Source organism: Sprattus sprattus, assembly GCF_963457725.1.
Source record: "Sprattus sprattus genome assembly, chromosome: 11".
In the NCBI taxonomy this organism is placed as follows: Eukaryota; Metazoa; Chordata; class Actinopteri; order Clupeiformes; family Clupeidae; genus Sprattus; species Sprattus sprattus.
This window is the reverse complement of record NC_137909.1, coordinates 22,840,233-22,857,563: the sequence shown is the minus strand read 5'-3', so window position 1 is coordinate 22,857,563 and position 17,331 is coordinate 22,840,233. Positions and strand designations below refer to the sequence as shown.

Below are 17,331 nucleotides of genomic sequence, written 5' to 3'. Positions count from 1 at the left end.
CGCTGGACGGCCCCACTCTCTTTCTCTCTCTCTCTTTCTCTCTCTCTCTTTCTCTCTCTCTCTCTTTCTCTCTCTCTGAAGCGCACCATGAAGACTTCAGCACATCCAGAGAGACGAGGAGACAGCGAGCGTCATGAGGTGTCCCTTTATCATGTCTCCTTACACGGCTGATTTTGCTCCCTTTTGAAATAAAAAGATTTCCCTCAATGCCACGTTTATTTGGATGCTTGCTCCACGATAATGACTAAGTGATGCGGCTCCTGTGTATGTGTTATACACTCGTAATTGAATGGCTTTAACATCTGAATTGAATTCGAATCTTATCCATGCAATCTGAGCCCAAGGCAGATCTCAGTGGAAAATAGATCAACTGACTAAAAATGTATATAATATAATATATAATAAAAAGACTAACTGCTCACACTATACCTAATTACATTTTTTTACTTGTCTTGCATGACATGAAAAGACATTTGTTAATGCTCCTATATATTTTAAAAGACATAATCCTGTCATCTTTCTCTCTCTCTCTCTCTCTCTCTCCATCTCACTCTCTCCCGTGACTTTTTAACTACCTGGCCCACACAAGGGGGAGAGGGTCACATGGGTGTAATTTAGGCTGCTGTAAAGGCCTGCATGGGCTGGCGCGGGGCAGTAATGGGGGTCTCCAGCTCATTTACGTGCCTTCGACACCGGGGGGACTTTGAAGATGCTGAAAACAGACCAGTGGAGGGAGGCACACGGTCCGCCCCCCCCCCCCCCCCCCCCCATCCCATTCCAGAGGAAAAAAAATATCAAAGGAGGGACCCTTAAATTCCAGGGAATTTCTCCAGATGTTTGCCAAAATATTTGCTGAAGCACTCCAGATGTGCAAACGCTCGGCCATTCCTGCCTCTCCTTCTCCCGCTTTCCTTCCTCACCGCCTGAGGACTTCCTCTCTCTCTACCTCTCCCTCCCTTTCTACCTCTCTCTCTCTCTCTCTATCCCTCTCCCTCCTTTTCTCTCTCTCTCGCTCCCTCCCCTTCTCCCTCTTTGTCTGTGTTTTTTTCAGTTTCCTCAAAACACCATTACCTTCTGTTCATCCCCATGAACCCATGTGTTCAGTTACTTCTTGAATTTTTAACTGCTCTCAAAAGACTAATATGGATCAATACAGCTAAAAGCTTACATCTTTTTTCTGCCTTTCATTAACACACACACACACACACACACACACACACATACACGCTATACAACCGAGTGACCTTGGTTATAATCATGTAGGTGACAAACAAAGTCATAAAGACCACAGAGAGATCCACGGGCACATGAATGCTGAACATTCTACCTCTTCTCTTTCCCCTTGTCACTCATTTCTTTCTCTCTCTCTCTTCTCTCATTCACTTTTTGCCACCGCTAAGACCACACTCACTCTGTCTCCACAACTCCCCCCCACACACAAACATTCTGCACACAACCTCCCACTCCACACACAAACACACACACACACACACACACCTACACCCACACATACGGCACACAACTCCCTCCCCCCTCCCCCCACACACACACACACACATGCACACACACATAAACACACACACAGTTAGCCCCCCAATAAACACACACTGACAAAACCCAGACAAGCATGCATGCAGACACAAAAACACACATAATTCTTCCTGTGATCCTTGTCTCTCACCTTCTGTTCCTCACCCAGCAGACTCTAGGGCCAGAGGCCACACACACACACACACACAGACACACACACACACACACACACACACACACTTCTGCCGCTGGTGCCTCAGATCTTGCCTGTATAATTCGAGCAGGTCTCGTGTTACCGCCAGTAAGTGATGAAACAGAAGAAACCGTCCTAAATGTGACACGTGAACTTGTCGGGGCCGTTTTGAGAGGCAATGGAATGTAAGCCGTTCACACACACACACACACACACACACAGTGCCAGCCCAGGCCTCTCATCTGCTGTTTTACATGTCTGCATGCCTCTCCCTGGCTACTGTCTTGTTTGTCTTGACTATTTTCTGCCTTATGAGTCTACCTCCGTGAATCTCCTCAGTAACACTGAAGGTGTGACCCTGTGTGTGTGTGTGTGTGTGTGTGTGTGTGTGTGTGTGTGTGTGTGTGTGTGTGTGTGTGTGTGTGTGTGTGTGTGTGTGTGTGTGTGTGTGTGTGTGTGTGTGTGTGTGTGTGTTTGTGTGTGTGTGTGTGTGTGTGTGTGTGTGTGTGTGTGTGCCTGTGAGTCACTATACTTTGTCTGACACTTTGCCCACAAGTCTTTCTTTTTTAACAGTCAAGCCATTTTTAGTCCACATAAGTCCTCACAATGTGTGCAGAAACAGGTCCGGTCCTGAGCCTGTAGCACACAACCAGAGACTGTCCGTGTCCCACATGTTCTCACCCACAGGAATCACTCCTGAGGGCCGGTGCCTGGGTATGGCATGCAGGTGGCAGGACATAATGCATAAAGCGCGCTGTGAAAATCACAGTGTTCTGTTTACAGCACACAGCACACCGCACATGGAAGAAGCTTCTAGCACAAGCGTAATGATTCTTTTTGCGTTGATATCAATACTATACATGTATTTGGAGCTATCCACAACACGTCGAAGGCAAGAGTGGAAAGCGATATAATATATATATACAGGCACGCGGACAAAGAATATGAAGCAGCTGCACTCCGTACAGGGTTTGGGATCTGTGTCCAGCAGCAGCTTAAGAAGGCCGGCCGCATGGAAGCGCGAGAGACCGTGCAGGGAAATATTCTGGGCAGATGTTTTGCTGAATTTTGACAATGTGCAGGGGAAACGTCATTTTCGCATGTCCCGGTGTCTGAGTATGTGTTATGTCTGGTGAAACCCGCACTGAGACACAAAAGGCTGGAGAACCTGAGCCGTGCCGGAGGCCGGCCATTGTTCCGCGGTGGTGTGCCATGCCGAGAGAGTCTAGAGGAATACGCTGTCTCTGTCTTTGGTGGAAGACTGTCCACTGCATGTGACCTAGTGCGGTGAGATACGGACATCTGCCCTAAAGGACAACCTGCTAAAGCATTTCAGTGCATGTCTGAAAACAGCTTCAGTCTATCCAACCCTGTGTGTGTGTGTGTGTGTGTGTAGGTGTGTGTGTGTGTGTGTGTGTGTGTGTGTGTGTGTGTGTGTGTGTGTGTGTGTGTGTGTTTGTGTGTGTGTGTGTGTGTGCATGTGTGTGTGCATGTATGTGCGTGTGTGTGTGTGTGTGTGTATGTATGTGTGTATGTGTGTGTATGTTTGTGTGCGTGTGCGTGTGTTTGCAAGGTGACTCAGCAGGCTGGTATTCTGTGCTGAGGCCTCTGTTGTAGCGTCTGAATGAAAAAGGGCCATGTCATTACGATACACTTCCTGTGTAAACACACACAGCAAACTGCCACTCACACACACACACCCTTTCTTTCTTTCTTCTTTTGTTTCTTTCTTTCTTTCACTCTTGTGTTCTCAACCACCTATATAAAATGTATATATATATGTATGCCTCCAGATGCATATCTACACACCCACACCCAAACACACACACACACACACACACACACACACACACACACACACACACACACACACACACACACACACACAGACATGTGTCTGGTCCAAAGGGAAAGCACGCACCAAAGGCCGTCAGTGCTACACACACACACATACACACACACACACACACACACACACACACACACACACACACACACACACACACACACACACACACACACACACAGACATGTGTCTGGTCCAAAGGGAAAGCACGCACCAAAGGCCGTCAGTGCTAACACATGATAAAGGCCTGGAGCTGCTGAGAGGTAGAGCTGATCAGCCACTCAACACGCCACATGGTTGATAAGAGACTCAAACACACACACACACACACACACACACACACACACACCCACAGGCTTGATGCCAACCGTGGTCGGAAGAGCAGAACCAGACGAGAACTGCTGATAGAAAACATTGAGCTCATTAGCAGCTATCAAATCACACACCAACCATAACAAACTCACACTCCGCATACACACAGACACACAACCTCTCACTGTGACACACACATATGTACACAAAAACCAATGTATCTCCAAAAACACTTATTAATAACATATTAATAAACACACCCATCATTAAAGTGTAGTATCAAACCCAACTTCCTATGTTGACAAAAAACACGGGCCTGCTTAAATTTCTCCCAAAGCTTCCCTCCATCTTGTGGCGCTAGCTCCTGCAGATGGTGTTTAGCTTGAAGTAATGGATCTGACTTATCATAATTACAATCGTGCCCCGTAATCTGCCCACTGCTGTAAGCGCTTCCGTGTAAGCTGTGGTATTAATGGCCAAAGCCCTGTTGTGTGTGTACGAACACAGAGACACACTCACATAGACACACACACACACACACACACACACAGAACACACACACACATAGACATAGACACACACACACACACACACACACACACACACACGCACGCACGCACGCACGCAGACAAGCACTCAGACAGAGACACACACATACACACACACACACACACACACACACACAGTAGCTGGTATTTCAACTTTCACTGACTTCCTTACTGCTTGGGTTGCTCTTGGGCTTATCAACAGGGAAATTATGTAGTCGTATTTTCATTTTTAATGTTTTAAGTCTTAAGCTCACATGCACAAACATACACACACTGGAGTTCACTGGATAAGGGAGGTGGTTTTGTGGCTGCCAGTTTAGGTAGAGCAAGTATGCCTTCAACAAAGAGGCTACTCCCCTTTGCTACCTGCCTTGCCTACTGCGCCCTCTGACACTTCCTGTGTGTGTGTGTGTGTGTGTGTGTGTGTGTGTGTGTGTGTGTGTGTGTGTGTGTGTGTGTGTGTGTGTGTGTGTGTGTGTGTGTGTGTGTGTGTGTGTAGGTCGGAGCGAAGTTCTGTGGGTGTGTGTTTGCCCAAACACAGGCACCACTTCAGGGAAAAGCAGTGGTAGAGAGATGCCTCTCACCCACATAGACCTCACACACCATACACACACACCGCACACACACACTCACACACCATACACGGCACACACACACACACACACACACACACACACACACACACACACACACACACTCACACGCTCACCCACATACCATACACACCATACACACACCGCACAATTTCTGCAGGCACACTGCCACACGCACGCACTCACACCTTCTAAGGTGACAGACATAATGGCTCAGCCTCAAAGCCCAGCTGCAAAAACTTGCACAAAAGGTACACAAAACACACACACACACACACACACACACACACACACACACACACACACACACACACACACACCGCATCTATTCTTACACCATTTTAGGTCAATCCACTGACTCTTCTGTACACTCACAAGATTCCAGTCACACTCTGAAACACACCCATATGCATGCCATCCCTCACATGACAGCTTGGGCCAGACACAAAAGGAGATCTGTCTGCCATTGTTTCGCCACACTGACTGACTGACTGAGCTATGCAGGTGTGCTGGCTTTCATCTTATTTTAAGAATAAACTTTGTTTCGCAGCAGATAGTGAATGGAGGATGGATGTGTGTGTGTGTGTGTGTGTGTGTGTGTGTGTGTGTGTGTGTGTGTGTGTGTGTGTGTGTGTGTGTGTGCGCGCATCTTGACAGATGTGTTTTGCAAAAGATGCTTCACACCATAGATTTCCACTGGCAAATATGTCCAGGTAAATGAGCCTAAGCAGCACAATTCTGTTTTTAGCAAATGCCTTCATTCACTCCGCTTGAGAAAAAAACATTATGGTTATAGTTTTTCCGAAACTAGGCACGGCACATTTACGAAAATGCTCACAACACATTCACAACACAACGCTTTTACAAAACTGCCCACTAAGTTCAACACTGCATGCTGAGCTGACAAAAATCAACCCATCTCTTTTGACGCTTTTGTCACTTTTATCCTTCTACATTGGTTTGATTTATGTGTGTGTGTGTGTGTGTGTGTGTGTGTGTGTGTGTGTGTGTGTGTGTGTGTGTGTGTGTTGTGAGTGATCACACCGGTTTACACATGTGCATACAACATCAGATGAACTATCTGACAATTGTGAACTGGACACACTGTGATAACATTTTTAAAAGTATGAACATTATTAATAGAAAATAAAGAACCGTGAACATGCGAACAAAACACAATCTACCACACACACTCAAAGGGACACCTCACCCCCCCACACACACACTCAAAGGGACACTCACACACCCCCCCACACACAAACCAATGGTGGTAAAACAGGATGCCTAAAGCACATTCTTCAACCGATAAAAAGGCTCAATGGCAAAGGTCAAGGTCTGAAGCTCAAAGTTCAGAGCACAGTGTGTATGTGTATGTGTGTGTGTGTGTGTGCGTGTGTTTTAGGGGGTGTGTATCCGTGTGTATGTGTGTGTATGTGTGTGTTTGTGTGTATGTGTGTTTGTGTGTGTGTGCGTGTGCGTGTGTTTAAGGGGGTGTGTATGTGTGTGTATGTGTTTGTGTGTATGTGTTTGTGCATGTATGTGTGTGTGTGTGCGTGTATTTGTTAGTGCGTGTGTATGTGTGTGTTTGTGCATGTATGTGTGTGTGTGTGCGTGTATTTGATTGTGCGTGTGTGTGCGCGTGTGTGTGTGTGTGTGTGCGTGTGTGTATGTGTGTGTGCTTGCGTGTGTGTGTGTGTGTGTGTGTCTATGATAAAGTTTCTCGCTACTGCATAGCCCCTCTCGGACTAATTATTAACAAGCTTCTTAGCAGACCTTCTGATTCTCCAGAATAGTCATACTATATGCTGTGTGCTTAACATATGTAATGTATGTGCATGTCTGTTTTGTGTGTGTTCCATATGTCCTGGTTTGTGTGTGTGTATGTGTGTGTGTGTGTTTGTGTGTGTGTGTGTGTGTGTGTGTGTGCGTGTGTGTGTGTGTGTGTGTGTGAGTGAAAGGGGCCAGTGCCCTCCGCAGATCACAGATCTATAGAAGTAGCGGAAATAAGCCAGCGCCCTTCATGTGTTCTACAGGTGAGGCAATGGCTGCCATCTCTCCCTCTGATTCGTGCTCCATGAGGAGGTTGTGATGAAAGGAAAGGGAACCCATTTGGTGAATCACAGGGGGTTCCACAGTGTGTGTAAAAAGAGAGAGAAATTAAAAGAGAGAGAGAGGGAGGGAGAGAGAGAGCGGGAGAGAGAGAATCCTATTCCTTCAAGCCATTAACTTTCTCTATAAACCTCCTCCAATAAAAATGACAGCTGCAGGCTCACTCACAAAGGAGCGGGCCAACCATCAGCTGGCCAGCACTAACCCCGCCATGCCATAAAAGAGAAAAAAAAGACACACTTGTATGCTTTTAGTGGAGCAGGTCCTCCCCCACTAACACACACACACACACATACAAACACACACACACACACACTCACACACACACAAACACACACTACCTTTGTTCCTCAATTACAGCTGCCAAAGGAATGTGCCCTCCTTCCAGACACAACCATGAATCCCAGACTCTTGTCAAAGACCATGAACTTCACTTATGAACGTGTATGTGAGGGGCGCTATTCACACCCCCTTCACCCCACCCCCAACCCCAACACACACACACACACACATGGATATTTGTCCCAAGCCCCCGAGGTCCTGGAAGCTGTGAAAGTTGTTGGAGAAAGGTGTGTGTGTGTGTGTCACATGTGAGCTGCTGAAACCCCAGAGCCTGAAAAGCCCATTATTGTGCACACGCAGCAGCCAAGAGAAGATTACATCTTTAAAATTAAAGCTTCATCAAAAATGAACACAGGCCCTGGAGCAGTGAAACAGCATCCATTTCATTGCCATGGTTTCTCCATCAACCCCCCCCCCCACACCCAGTTAACATAATTCATTTCTACGCCACTATGGAGAACAAACAGCTCTAGAGAGCCGGCTCCCCCATCAGAGCAGCAGCCACTTTATCCATATGATATTTGTTCCATATCTGACGGCGGATAAATAATTCACAGCGGTCTAATACATTCAGGCCTAACAGCCCCAGTCTGTGTCTGAGTTGTTGTGGAGCAAACGTCCCTCCGAAGGGCCGGTCGGATAATGACCCTCGAGGCACAGGCCCCCGCTCCGGTGCCTGCGGCGCTTGTTTCCGTGGTTTCTGATTGGCTGTCTCCCTAGCGCTCCATTGAGCCAATGTCTTCCCATTTACTCATCTGCTGCTCGTCTGCGCGGCCTCTCCGAGCCCCGGTTGCCAGTCTGTTTCAGTATTCCAGCCAGCTGTTGGCCCTGCGCAAGCACGGGAGCTGGAGAGGATTTTTTTTTTTTTTTTTTGGGAAACGCTGACAAGGCCTGGCAACCGGCCGTCTCCGTTCTAATTCATGAACCGCGGCAGTCCACAGAGCGCAAGCCGCCCAAGCTGCGCAGACTGAGCCTAACAAGTCTCTGGCACCTGAGGAAAAACACACACACACACACACACACACACACACACACAAGTCTGTGCAAACCCACACATACACAAGCCTTATCTCCTTTTTACGGAAGACATCACTAAGCTGTGTAGACCAATTGACTCGATTCATTTCTCCATCTCCAAGCGAGACCAGAGGAAGAGAAAAAAAGAATACAAGTCACTTATCAGTTATTATTCCAGATAACTACTGCAACTCCACTCCGATGAAAAAAACAACACTGGTCTGAGCGCATCAAAGACACAGCACTTTCCACCAGTTTACACATCACAAGCAAGCAACGCTACAGAATGTGGGTCAGCGCTTCATTCAGAAGCCTTGTGCTTTAGTACATGTAAATGAAATAAATAAGCATATAACTGTATGTATAAATATGCCTTTGTAACAAGCACACACTATGTTATAGGCAGAGAGTGTGTGTGTGTGTGTGTGAGAGAGGGGTGGACACAGAGGGAGGGAGAGAGAAAAACAGACAGGGATCTAGGAGAGATAGATAGAGAGAGAGAAAGGTAGAAGACATCACTAAGCTACCGATCATTGATCTCCTCTTGAAAAATGTTGCCGCTGATGTTTGAAAGGGGGCCGACACCGATGGAATTTCGAAAAGCTGCGCTTGTCTCTTTAATTACAGGGAGAGATGTTAGCGGGAACATCTACACGGTTCTATCCCAGCAAGCGGTGTCCTTGCAACAGCCAATTACCAGGCAGGCCAGAGGAAGCGAGAGGCAGCGAGGAAGAGGACGAGGATGAGGACGAGGAGCAGGCCGACCCGGAGTGTTAAACAGCTAATGCTTCATACAGTAACACTGTGTGATAACGACCCCTGATCACAGAGGAGGAGGGGACATGTCACCTATAACCACAGTAGTGTCCTGTAATTCACACATACAGAGAGGCATACACACTCACACACACACACACACACACACACACACATATGGATTCAGCAGCAAAAGGCCATGTCTCTGATAATTGCTCATCAAAGGGCTTTCATGAGGTGTCAAACCCATGCTAGATTAAGGGGCATGTGATCACATGTCTGGAAGTACACACACACACACACACGCACACACACATATCCTGAGCAATGCTTTTACCTCTTAGCACAGTGATGATGGTAAAAATGAACATGTATATAAAAACAGACAATAAAGCCTCTCAGTGCTCTACTATTAGGCTATAGAGCAATTGGACATGCTATGCATTGCTTACAGTATGATACAAATGTATGTATATCAGTCTCTATGCACATGTGTGTGTGTGTGTGTGTGTGTGTGTGTGTGTGTGTGTGTGTGTGTGTGTGTGTGTGTGTGTGTGTGTGAAAGTGTGAAATGCTGCCAAGTTCAGAACTCAACGTGCTGGATTAATTTGAGTTTACATACCCTATAGTCATTAGACAAGTGTGCTCGCACACCCCAGGCAGACACCTCTTTCATCAAGCATAGATTACTTGCATATTACACTTTATGTGTCCTTTATTACTTCACATGACTTTGCTCTCATTTGTCAATAATCAAAATCAAGACATTGACGATAGAAAGGAAAGAAAAACAGACCCCCCTATTATTTCTACTGTATTTAGATTTCGATTGTTACTTCAAGCACAATCATCACGGCACCTGGGACCACTGTTGCCAATAAAGCCGTAAGCAGCAATGACATAAATATGACCATTATCGTCTGAATAGATTTTATGATAGGTAAACAGAATGAACTAGCAATTAAAGGTCAGCTGCAGAGGCAAACACACGGATCATTAAACACGGCTATTAGTTTAATGTTTGCCGTCAGAAAATCTAATTAAGATAATACACAATATTGAATATATGACTCCGTGTGCTACTGTGAGCGTGGGCCTTAGGCAAGGAGCAACAAGAAGAGTATTCTGTATGCTTTTCAACCAAGGAGCCGGATTGGCGTACAGACTACTCAGAACTGTTTCATCGTATCTGAAAGTTCGTTGTGTACCTCACCGATCTATCCAGATACAAGCATAATGAACATTAATTACGGAATTATTAACGTGCTCTACGGATTACAGTAAAAAGGGCAACGCTTTTCAAGACTATGTTTTCTTTTGGACGCATAGCGATTGCAGTGAAAGCGTGTGCTAAACCACACCTTAAAGCAGAACTGAGTGAAGAGTCTAGGCTATTTGCGTTTCGTATAAAATAATTATTCAATACCAGCAACATTGCCAAGTCAAACGAGTCCACAGAAAGAGTAAGAGAAAGACAACAAAGATTTTTAAAGTGAATGTTTACAATAAAAAGTAGTTTACCACAAATAACTATGCCTATGTGCTTCTGTGGTGAAAAAAAATCACTTTGTCATAAAGCTTCGCCGTAAAACGGATAAAAAAAGTTAGCGTAACTGAAGTTGGCGACACAAGAATTTACAGCATGCGCTAGCCTCCTTTAAATCTGAATAAACCAAAATCAGATCTTCCTAAAGAGTCAGGCTGTAACGAATTCATCATATCGAGGACGAAACACTGTTACGAACAAGTGGGCTTCAATGCGAGTCCTTATAGCATTTACCAGTTCCAAACGGTTGTTGCAGGAGTATTTCGCAATCTTTATTTAAAGACCTTTATAGCGATGTCTCAATTACGATATACGTATTTTGATACTGCATAACATTAGCTCTGTTTGCATCATACATTATATTGCACTGCGGTACTTTAAGCTTTTCCCTGAAAGGGTTAAAATAAAATTCGAAGCAGTAGCCTAGTTGTAGAATCTTTGGAATTAATCTAACAGTTTGTGTCCTCTGTTGAATTTGAGTGGTGTCGCAAACCGCTATCGAAATACTAAATTTTAAGGCGACGTGCAAATGTAAGAGGATCTGCAATAAAAAAGTAATTCGGGGAAAATTCTATTTGAAAACCACGTGCAGTAAGCTACCCTACCCTACGACAGTGTTACTGAAAACTGTGAACTGTGGATTCCGCGATGCCTGATAAATAATCACCGTTGAATTCTCGATAGGCTGGAACGCGCAGCGAGACAGCGAGAGGGAAAGTATCGGAGAATGAAATGTCAGTTGGTAATCATCAAACCAATCGTGTCATCAGCTCGGATAACGCGGCAGCAGACGGCGGTGTGTGTGCGCTTATGGGCAAGTCTGCCCGACGCTCAACTTTTGTTTTGACCAAACAATTACATAACACATAGTGGATACTCAGTAGTTAAGTCCAGATTATAAAGGCAGTGAAACTGATTAAATCGAACATGCATAATGTGATATAAATGTTTAAGGATATCCTAAAGAGTCAAAAACGCACTAATCGGTGTCGCTGCAAAAAGGCGATAGAGAAGACCGCGTATGAAGCTGCATTTTTGTCAGTCGTTTAAGAGACAGATGTTTTGGGCTGTATCTGTGTTCTGACTATGTTGTCCGGCAATCGGTACATTGATCTTAAATCTCAGAATAATAAATCAACAAACAGTTTTCCCAGACAGGCGAAACTTACCCAATGACAAGAAAGGTTTGGTTTCCATGTCTGGGGTTAGCTCATGCCCGCTGACACGGCCGCGTTCTGAAGCTCGCAGGCTGAAGACGAAGTGGATTTGGCTTTCGTTAAAACAGTGATCCGATGAATATAGTTTGTAGGTCTGGTAAAGCCGCGGAGGATGGTGTCAAAAAATTCACTTAATGCCACTACTTCTGTTTGTTCGGGCTCTTCTCTGGCGCGCACCCTCTTTTTCGCTCAGTCGCTACAACTCCCAACTACTGCAAAAGGGACCCGACTAGGGGGGACCTCTACCAACGCACTCAACGGCGCAACGACAGAGAGAGAGAGAGAAAGAGAGCGAGGGAGAGAGAGAGAGCAATTGGTTAACCCTTCTAAGTGCGCACGCTTACTAAGTAGCCTAACAAGAAAGGAAAACACAAGTGAATTTCGCTACGTAAATGGCCACATTAAATTAAAACGCGTAGTTTACTAAACCTAAAATTGTGCGACTTATACATGCGTAGAAAAAAAGGCTGCGCACGCCATCCACGGTATTTAGCTCTGCAAGCTCTGCATTTTCACTGACTCTTTAAATAATTTAAAATCTAGAAATAGACTTTTTTTTATAATGAAACAGAGCCAGAAAGTCTGATGTTCGTTCGATTGTAAAATACACACTCGTCAATCACTTCAACCTCTCTCTACTTTTGATGTCTGTTTATCTGATATAAAAACAGCAAATAGAGCATGGAACATATTTCTGTTTGATCTTCTCAGTTTGTTTTTCTGTGATCGGACTAGAGCGCAGATATATGAATCCCGATTCGTTGGAATCAGATCCAAAGCAATAATGTCACGGAGGCTCTGCATTTTATCGGTCCAATCCGCAAAATGTCCACAAACCAACCAACAATAAGCCTTTCTTGTAGTAAACAATATGATTGCCAGTCTGACGGTCAGCCCTTTCCACAAAACCCCCAGAGCACCCCATAACAGAATTAATTCAGGAGACAGAACCAGGATCAAATCATCTTTGGGAATGTGGTCTTTTCCTTCACATAACTATGGATCTCTGGGACATTGCAAGTCGGAAACTCAGAGATCCAAACACACACTTTTATTTAGTGAGTTCAGTGGTTAAAATCAATCTTTTCACCAGTGGTTCCCCGCAACAGATCCTCACCAGAAACTTTGGCGTGACCATTGTGAAATATTTAATAGTATGAAAACCAACCTGTTTCTTCAAAGATTGGTTCAAACAATCCTTCAGTGTGTTGGTATTATGATATTTAGTTTGTGAATGATGTGGGAATGCCACACACCATGATACTGATGGTTATGATTTCCAGATATTTTCAGGGGGTTTTGTATCATTGATGCATATTGCTGCACATCTGGAATCCTTCCCCTTATGCACTATTTGTGTCTCTCCGAATTCTAAAGCAACCTAAAGTTGTCCTCTTAAATTGAGGAGTCTTGTTAACTTGGTACAATTGGTCTCCACAACATTGTCTGTGTCCTGCTCCTATGAGAAGGGTGAGTCTCGCAACACCAACATGACCTAATGAGAGGATGACATTGTCACTGATGAGGCTTAATTTGTACAGACACACACACGCACACGCACACGCACACGCACACGCACACGCACACGCACACATGCACACACACACCACACACCACACACCACACACACACACACACACACACACGCACACGACACACACACACACACACACAAACACACACACACAGACACACACACTCACATACGCACACGCACACGCACACACACACACACACACACACACACACACACACACACACACCTGCAGTCTCCTCTCTTTCCACACCCTCCGTCCAGCCTTTGGAATCTATTGGTGGACGTGGGGTCAGGAAGGCCTTCTTAAGGGTTATGGGGGGAAGATGAGGGGGGCTTCTGCATACCATGCAGATCGATGGATAGGTTGCAGATGCCACAGGATGCCGGCCGCCATGAAATAGGCCCGCGAGCGAGCCAGCCCAGGGATGCACAGCGGCGAATGAGCTCGCGAGCGGGATTTACATAACACACGTTGCATTAGCACACAGGGAACTAGGTCACCCCTCCACCATCACACCCCTGCTGTTTCTGCATGTGCCGCACAGCCACAGTAAAGAGCGCGCACACACACACACACACACACACACACACACACATATATACACATACATACATATGCATTCTATTCACAAGTACACATGCTTATACTATATAAACAAATACACTCATATTGAGATTATCTATGCACAGAAACAAACGATAAAATAACATCACAAACAACTGTTCTCTCTCTTGTACGTCACTTTGGAAAAAAAGCGTCTGCTAAATGACTAAATGTAAATGTAAATATAAAATATATGGGGTGAACACTGGAAAAGACAAACATACATACATACATACATACATACATACAAACATACATACATACATATATGTACGCGCTCAGAATGCCAGCAGTGGAGTTTGAAGCATGCTGGAGAACAAGAAAGAGACATGCTTGGCAGCTATTTAGGAACAGAATCCCATAGCAACATGGGAGGGGAAAAGTTTGTCTTGTGAATGTTCCACAGTGTGCAGATGAGTGAAAGCATGTTTATATATATGTGTGTGTAGATGCACTGTATGTGTGTGTGTTTGTTTGTTAGTGTGTGTGTGTGTGTGTGTGTGTGTGTGTGTGTGTGTGTGTGAATTCCTGAAGCTATCCTGGTAGGCCTGACAGAGAGCCTATGCGGTTCAGTGAGTGTTTGAAGGTGTGTGTGCTGTAGTTTGGCCTGGGGAAGACGGGTGGATGGAGGTAGGGAGTGAGTGAGGGGGTGGGGGTAGATATATAATTAATGCAGTAGGCAGCACATTAGAGATCAAAGGCGTTTGTCGACACTGTGCAATAAACCTAAAGCAGGCGTGACTGCGCTCCCATTCAGGGCTCCTGTGTGTGTGTGTGTGTGTGTGTGTGTGTGTGGTGTACAGTACATCTGTGTGTGTGTGTGTGTGTGTGTGTGTGTGTGAATGTGTGTGTGTGTGTGTGTGTGTGTGTGTGTGAGTGTGTGTGTGTGTGTGTGAGTGTGTGTGTGTGTGTGTGTGTGTGTATGTACAGTTCGTCTGTATGTGTGGTGTGTGTGTGTGTGTGTGTGTGTGTGATGAGTGTGTAAGAGTGAGTGTGTAATGAAGGACATTGATGAGGGGCAGGAGGGGTATTTCCCAGCCCCATCACTTCCAACCCCCCTCTCTCTCTCTCTGCCACCCACCCACCCACCCACCGATGGCAATCTGACACACTCTCCCATCATTGCGCTGGGCCTGGTAGTATGGATCTGAACTGTATCTGATGCGATTCGCCATGTCTAATGATCTGCAGGCTCAGCGAGAGGGCAGTGCGAGGCCTGACTGAGTGAGTACAGTTCAGGACAAGTCCCTCGCCATGCGGAACATAGAAGTTACTGGAAACCAGACGCTAGTCTCCTCTGCCCTAATATGGAAGGGAATATAGCTGTCGCTTCAGTTCACCTCTAGCCCAACAGCAGAGTCCAAGTTGTGCCGAGACGATTGAATGTCAATGTTGAAATGAAACCTGAACTGAAACCTGGTTCATCTGCTTTTATTGCCCAGTAAAATGTACTGTTTATGCTGTTTTTCCCCCAGTCTTAAGACGTCTTAAATACTGCAAGTTCCAGTCATATTTCTACAGTGCTAGAATGATGATGAGGTGAATTAACTTGAGTAGAACCTACTGTCAAAGTTTTGTTCCAAACTTTTTTTTTTCTATGGTGGAACAATTAAAAACACCCCCCCCCACACACACACACACACACACACTTTTCTCAGCATTATCATTGCATTGCCCGTGGCTCATTTGGAGATCAAACAGGATTTTCTTTTACCCCACCACAAAAAACTTTTAAGTTCCAAGTTTTTTTTAACTCTTTTTCCACCTACAATCGAAGTAGGAGAGATACTGTCTCTTTGTTTTTTGACATTTTAACTTATGGAGCTAAATAGGTTGGTACTCATACAGTCTTGTTCATGTGTGTTTGTGTGCACACTCATTTGTGTCACTCACATACCCACATACACATACTTGTGTGTGTGTGCGTGCAAACACACACACACACACACACAAACATGTGTATGTGGGTATGTGTGTATGCATACATGCACAGAAGGTCACGCCTGGCTGTCTGCTGCAGAAAAAAAAGATCTATATGTTTCTGACATGAACTGTGTCAACATTAAAACTAGACAAACAGTTACACAAGGCACATAATCTGACACACACACACACACACAGACACACACAGACACACACAGACATCCATCCATTGACATTAAAATAATCAGATCGTTCTCCAGTCCCATCAGCTCTGCCGGCCGCAGGGGATAGAGAGAGAGACAGAGAGAATGGGAATTGATCACATGTTGCATCCGTGCCAAAAATAGCAGTTTACCAGTGGGGCAAGTGGACTGTGCAGGAAGAGGTGGAACGTAAACACCACGCGTATTTCGGTGCATAGCGAGAGGTGCAAAAACGTAGAGGGGGTGGGGGGACGATGACTGTGGTTCACGCGTTCCCCTTTGCAAGAGGGACTGGCAGCATGTAGAAAGCTAAGGCTCTATTGTTTTCAAGTGGGCGTTTAAGGGAAGGCTCGTCTCTCACCGAAGCCCACAGGGGATGGATGGGGGGGGGGGGGGGGGGGGGCGGTCTTCAGGAAAAGACACTCAGACTCCATTACGTATCTCCAGTCCCTCTCCTGTCCATGTGCTTCCTGTGGAAGCTGGCATGCAGGTTAACATAACAGAGTTTTTACATTCCAATGCCATGGAGAGAGAGAGAGAGAGAGGGAGATAGAAAGAAAGAGGGAGAGAAAGGGAGGGAAGGAGGGAGTAAAGAGTAAAATAGCATAATTTTATAACTTTTTGCGCAACTTTTTTTTTACATTGTCCTCTGTTTTTTTCTCTTTTTTTACTCTCCCTGTTGCTGTCCTTCCTGGCCCCATCAAACCCTGCAGAGCAAAGTGGAAAAGAGAGCAGATGCCCTCAAACCGAGTCACTGTACTCCGCCGTGAGAAGAGCCTAACACAATCACTACCATGACCTCTGTTTTTAGGACACACAAAGCCAAAGCAAGCCAAGAGCTGAGAACTGTTGACCTGCGACTGAGAGCCACAGGCCTGCGAGGGCCCTGGAGCCTCAGAAGAGAGACGGGCTGGAGGTGCTGCCTCTGCCCTGAGAGAGACGCTCAAGTCTGGGTGACTCCACGGAGCAAAATCCCTGGCCTGCATGGTTCTTTCGTCCACGTCCCCCCCCCCCCCCACCCTGTAATCGAAGACAGACGCAACCCTCTTGATTTT

General features: G+C 45.7%; 1 protein-coding gene across 1 annotated transcript in view; it reads right to left on the bottom strand.

The window, feature by feature from the left end:
- Window positions 1-12,175, bottom strand: part of rxraa (retinoid X receptor, alpha a) — a 123,426-nt gene extending 111,251 nt beyond the window's left edge. The window contains exon 1 of the mRNA XM_080847184.1: window positions 11,962-12,175. Coding sequence (XP_080703310.1) covers window positions 11,962-11,989 — 28 coding nt within the window. The 5' untranslated portion in view covers window positions 11,990-12,175. The remainder of the gene's footprint in view (window positions 1-11,961) is intronic.
- Between the last annotated feature and the right edge of the window lie 5,156 nt (window positions 12,176-17,331).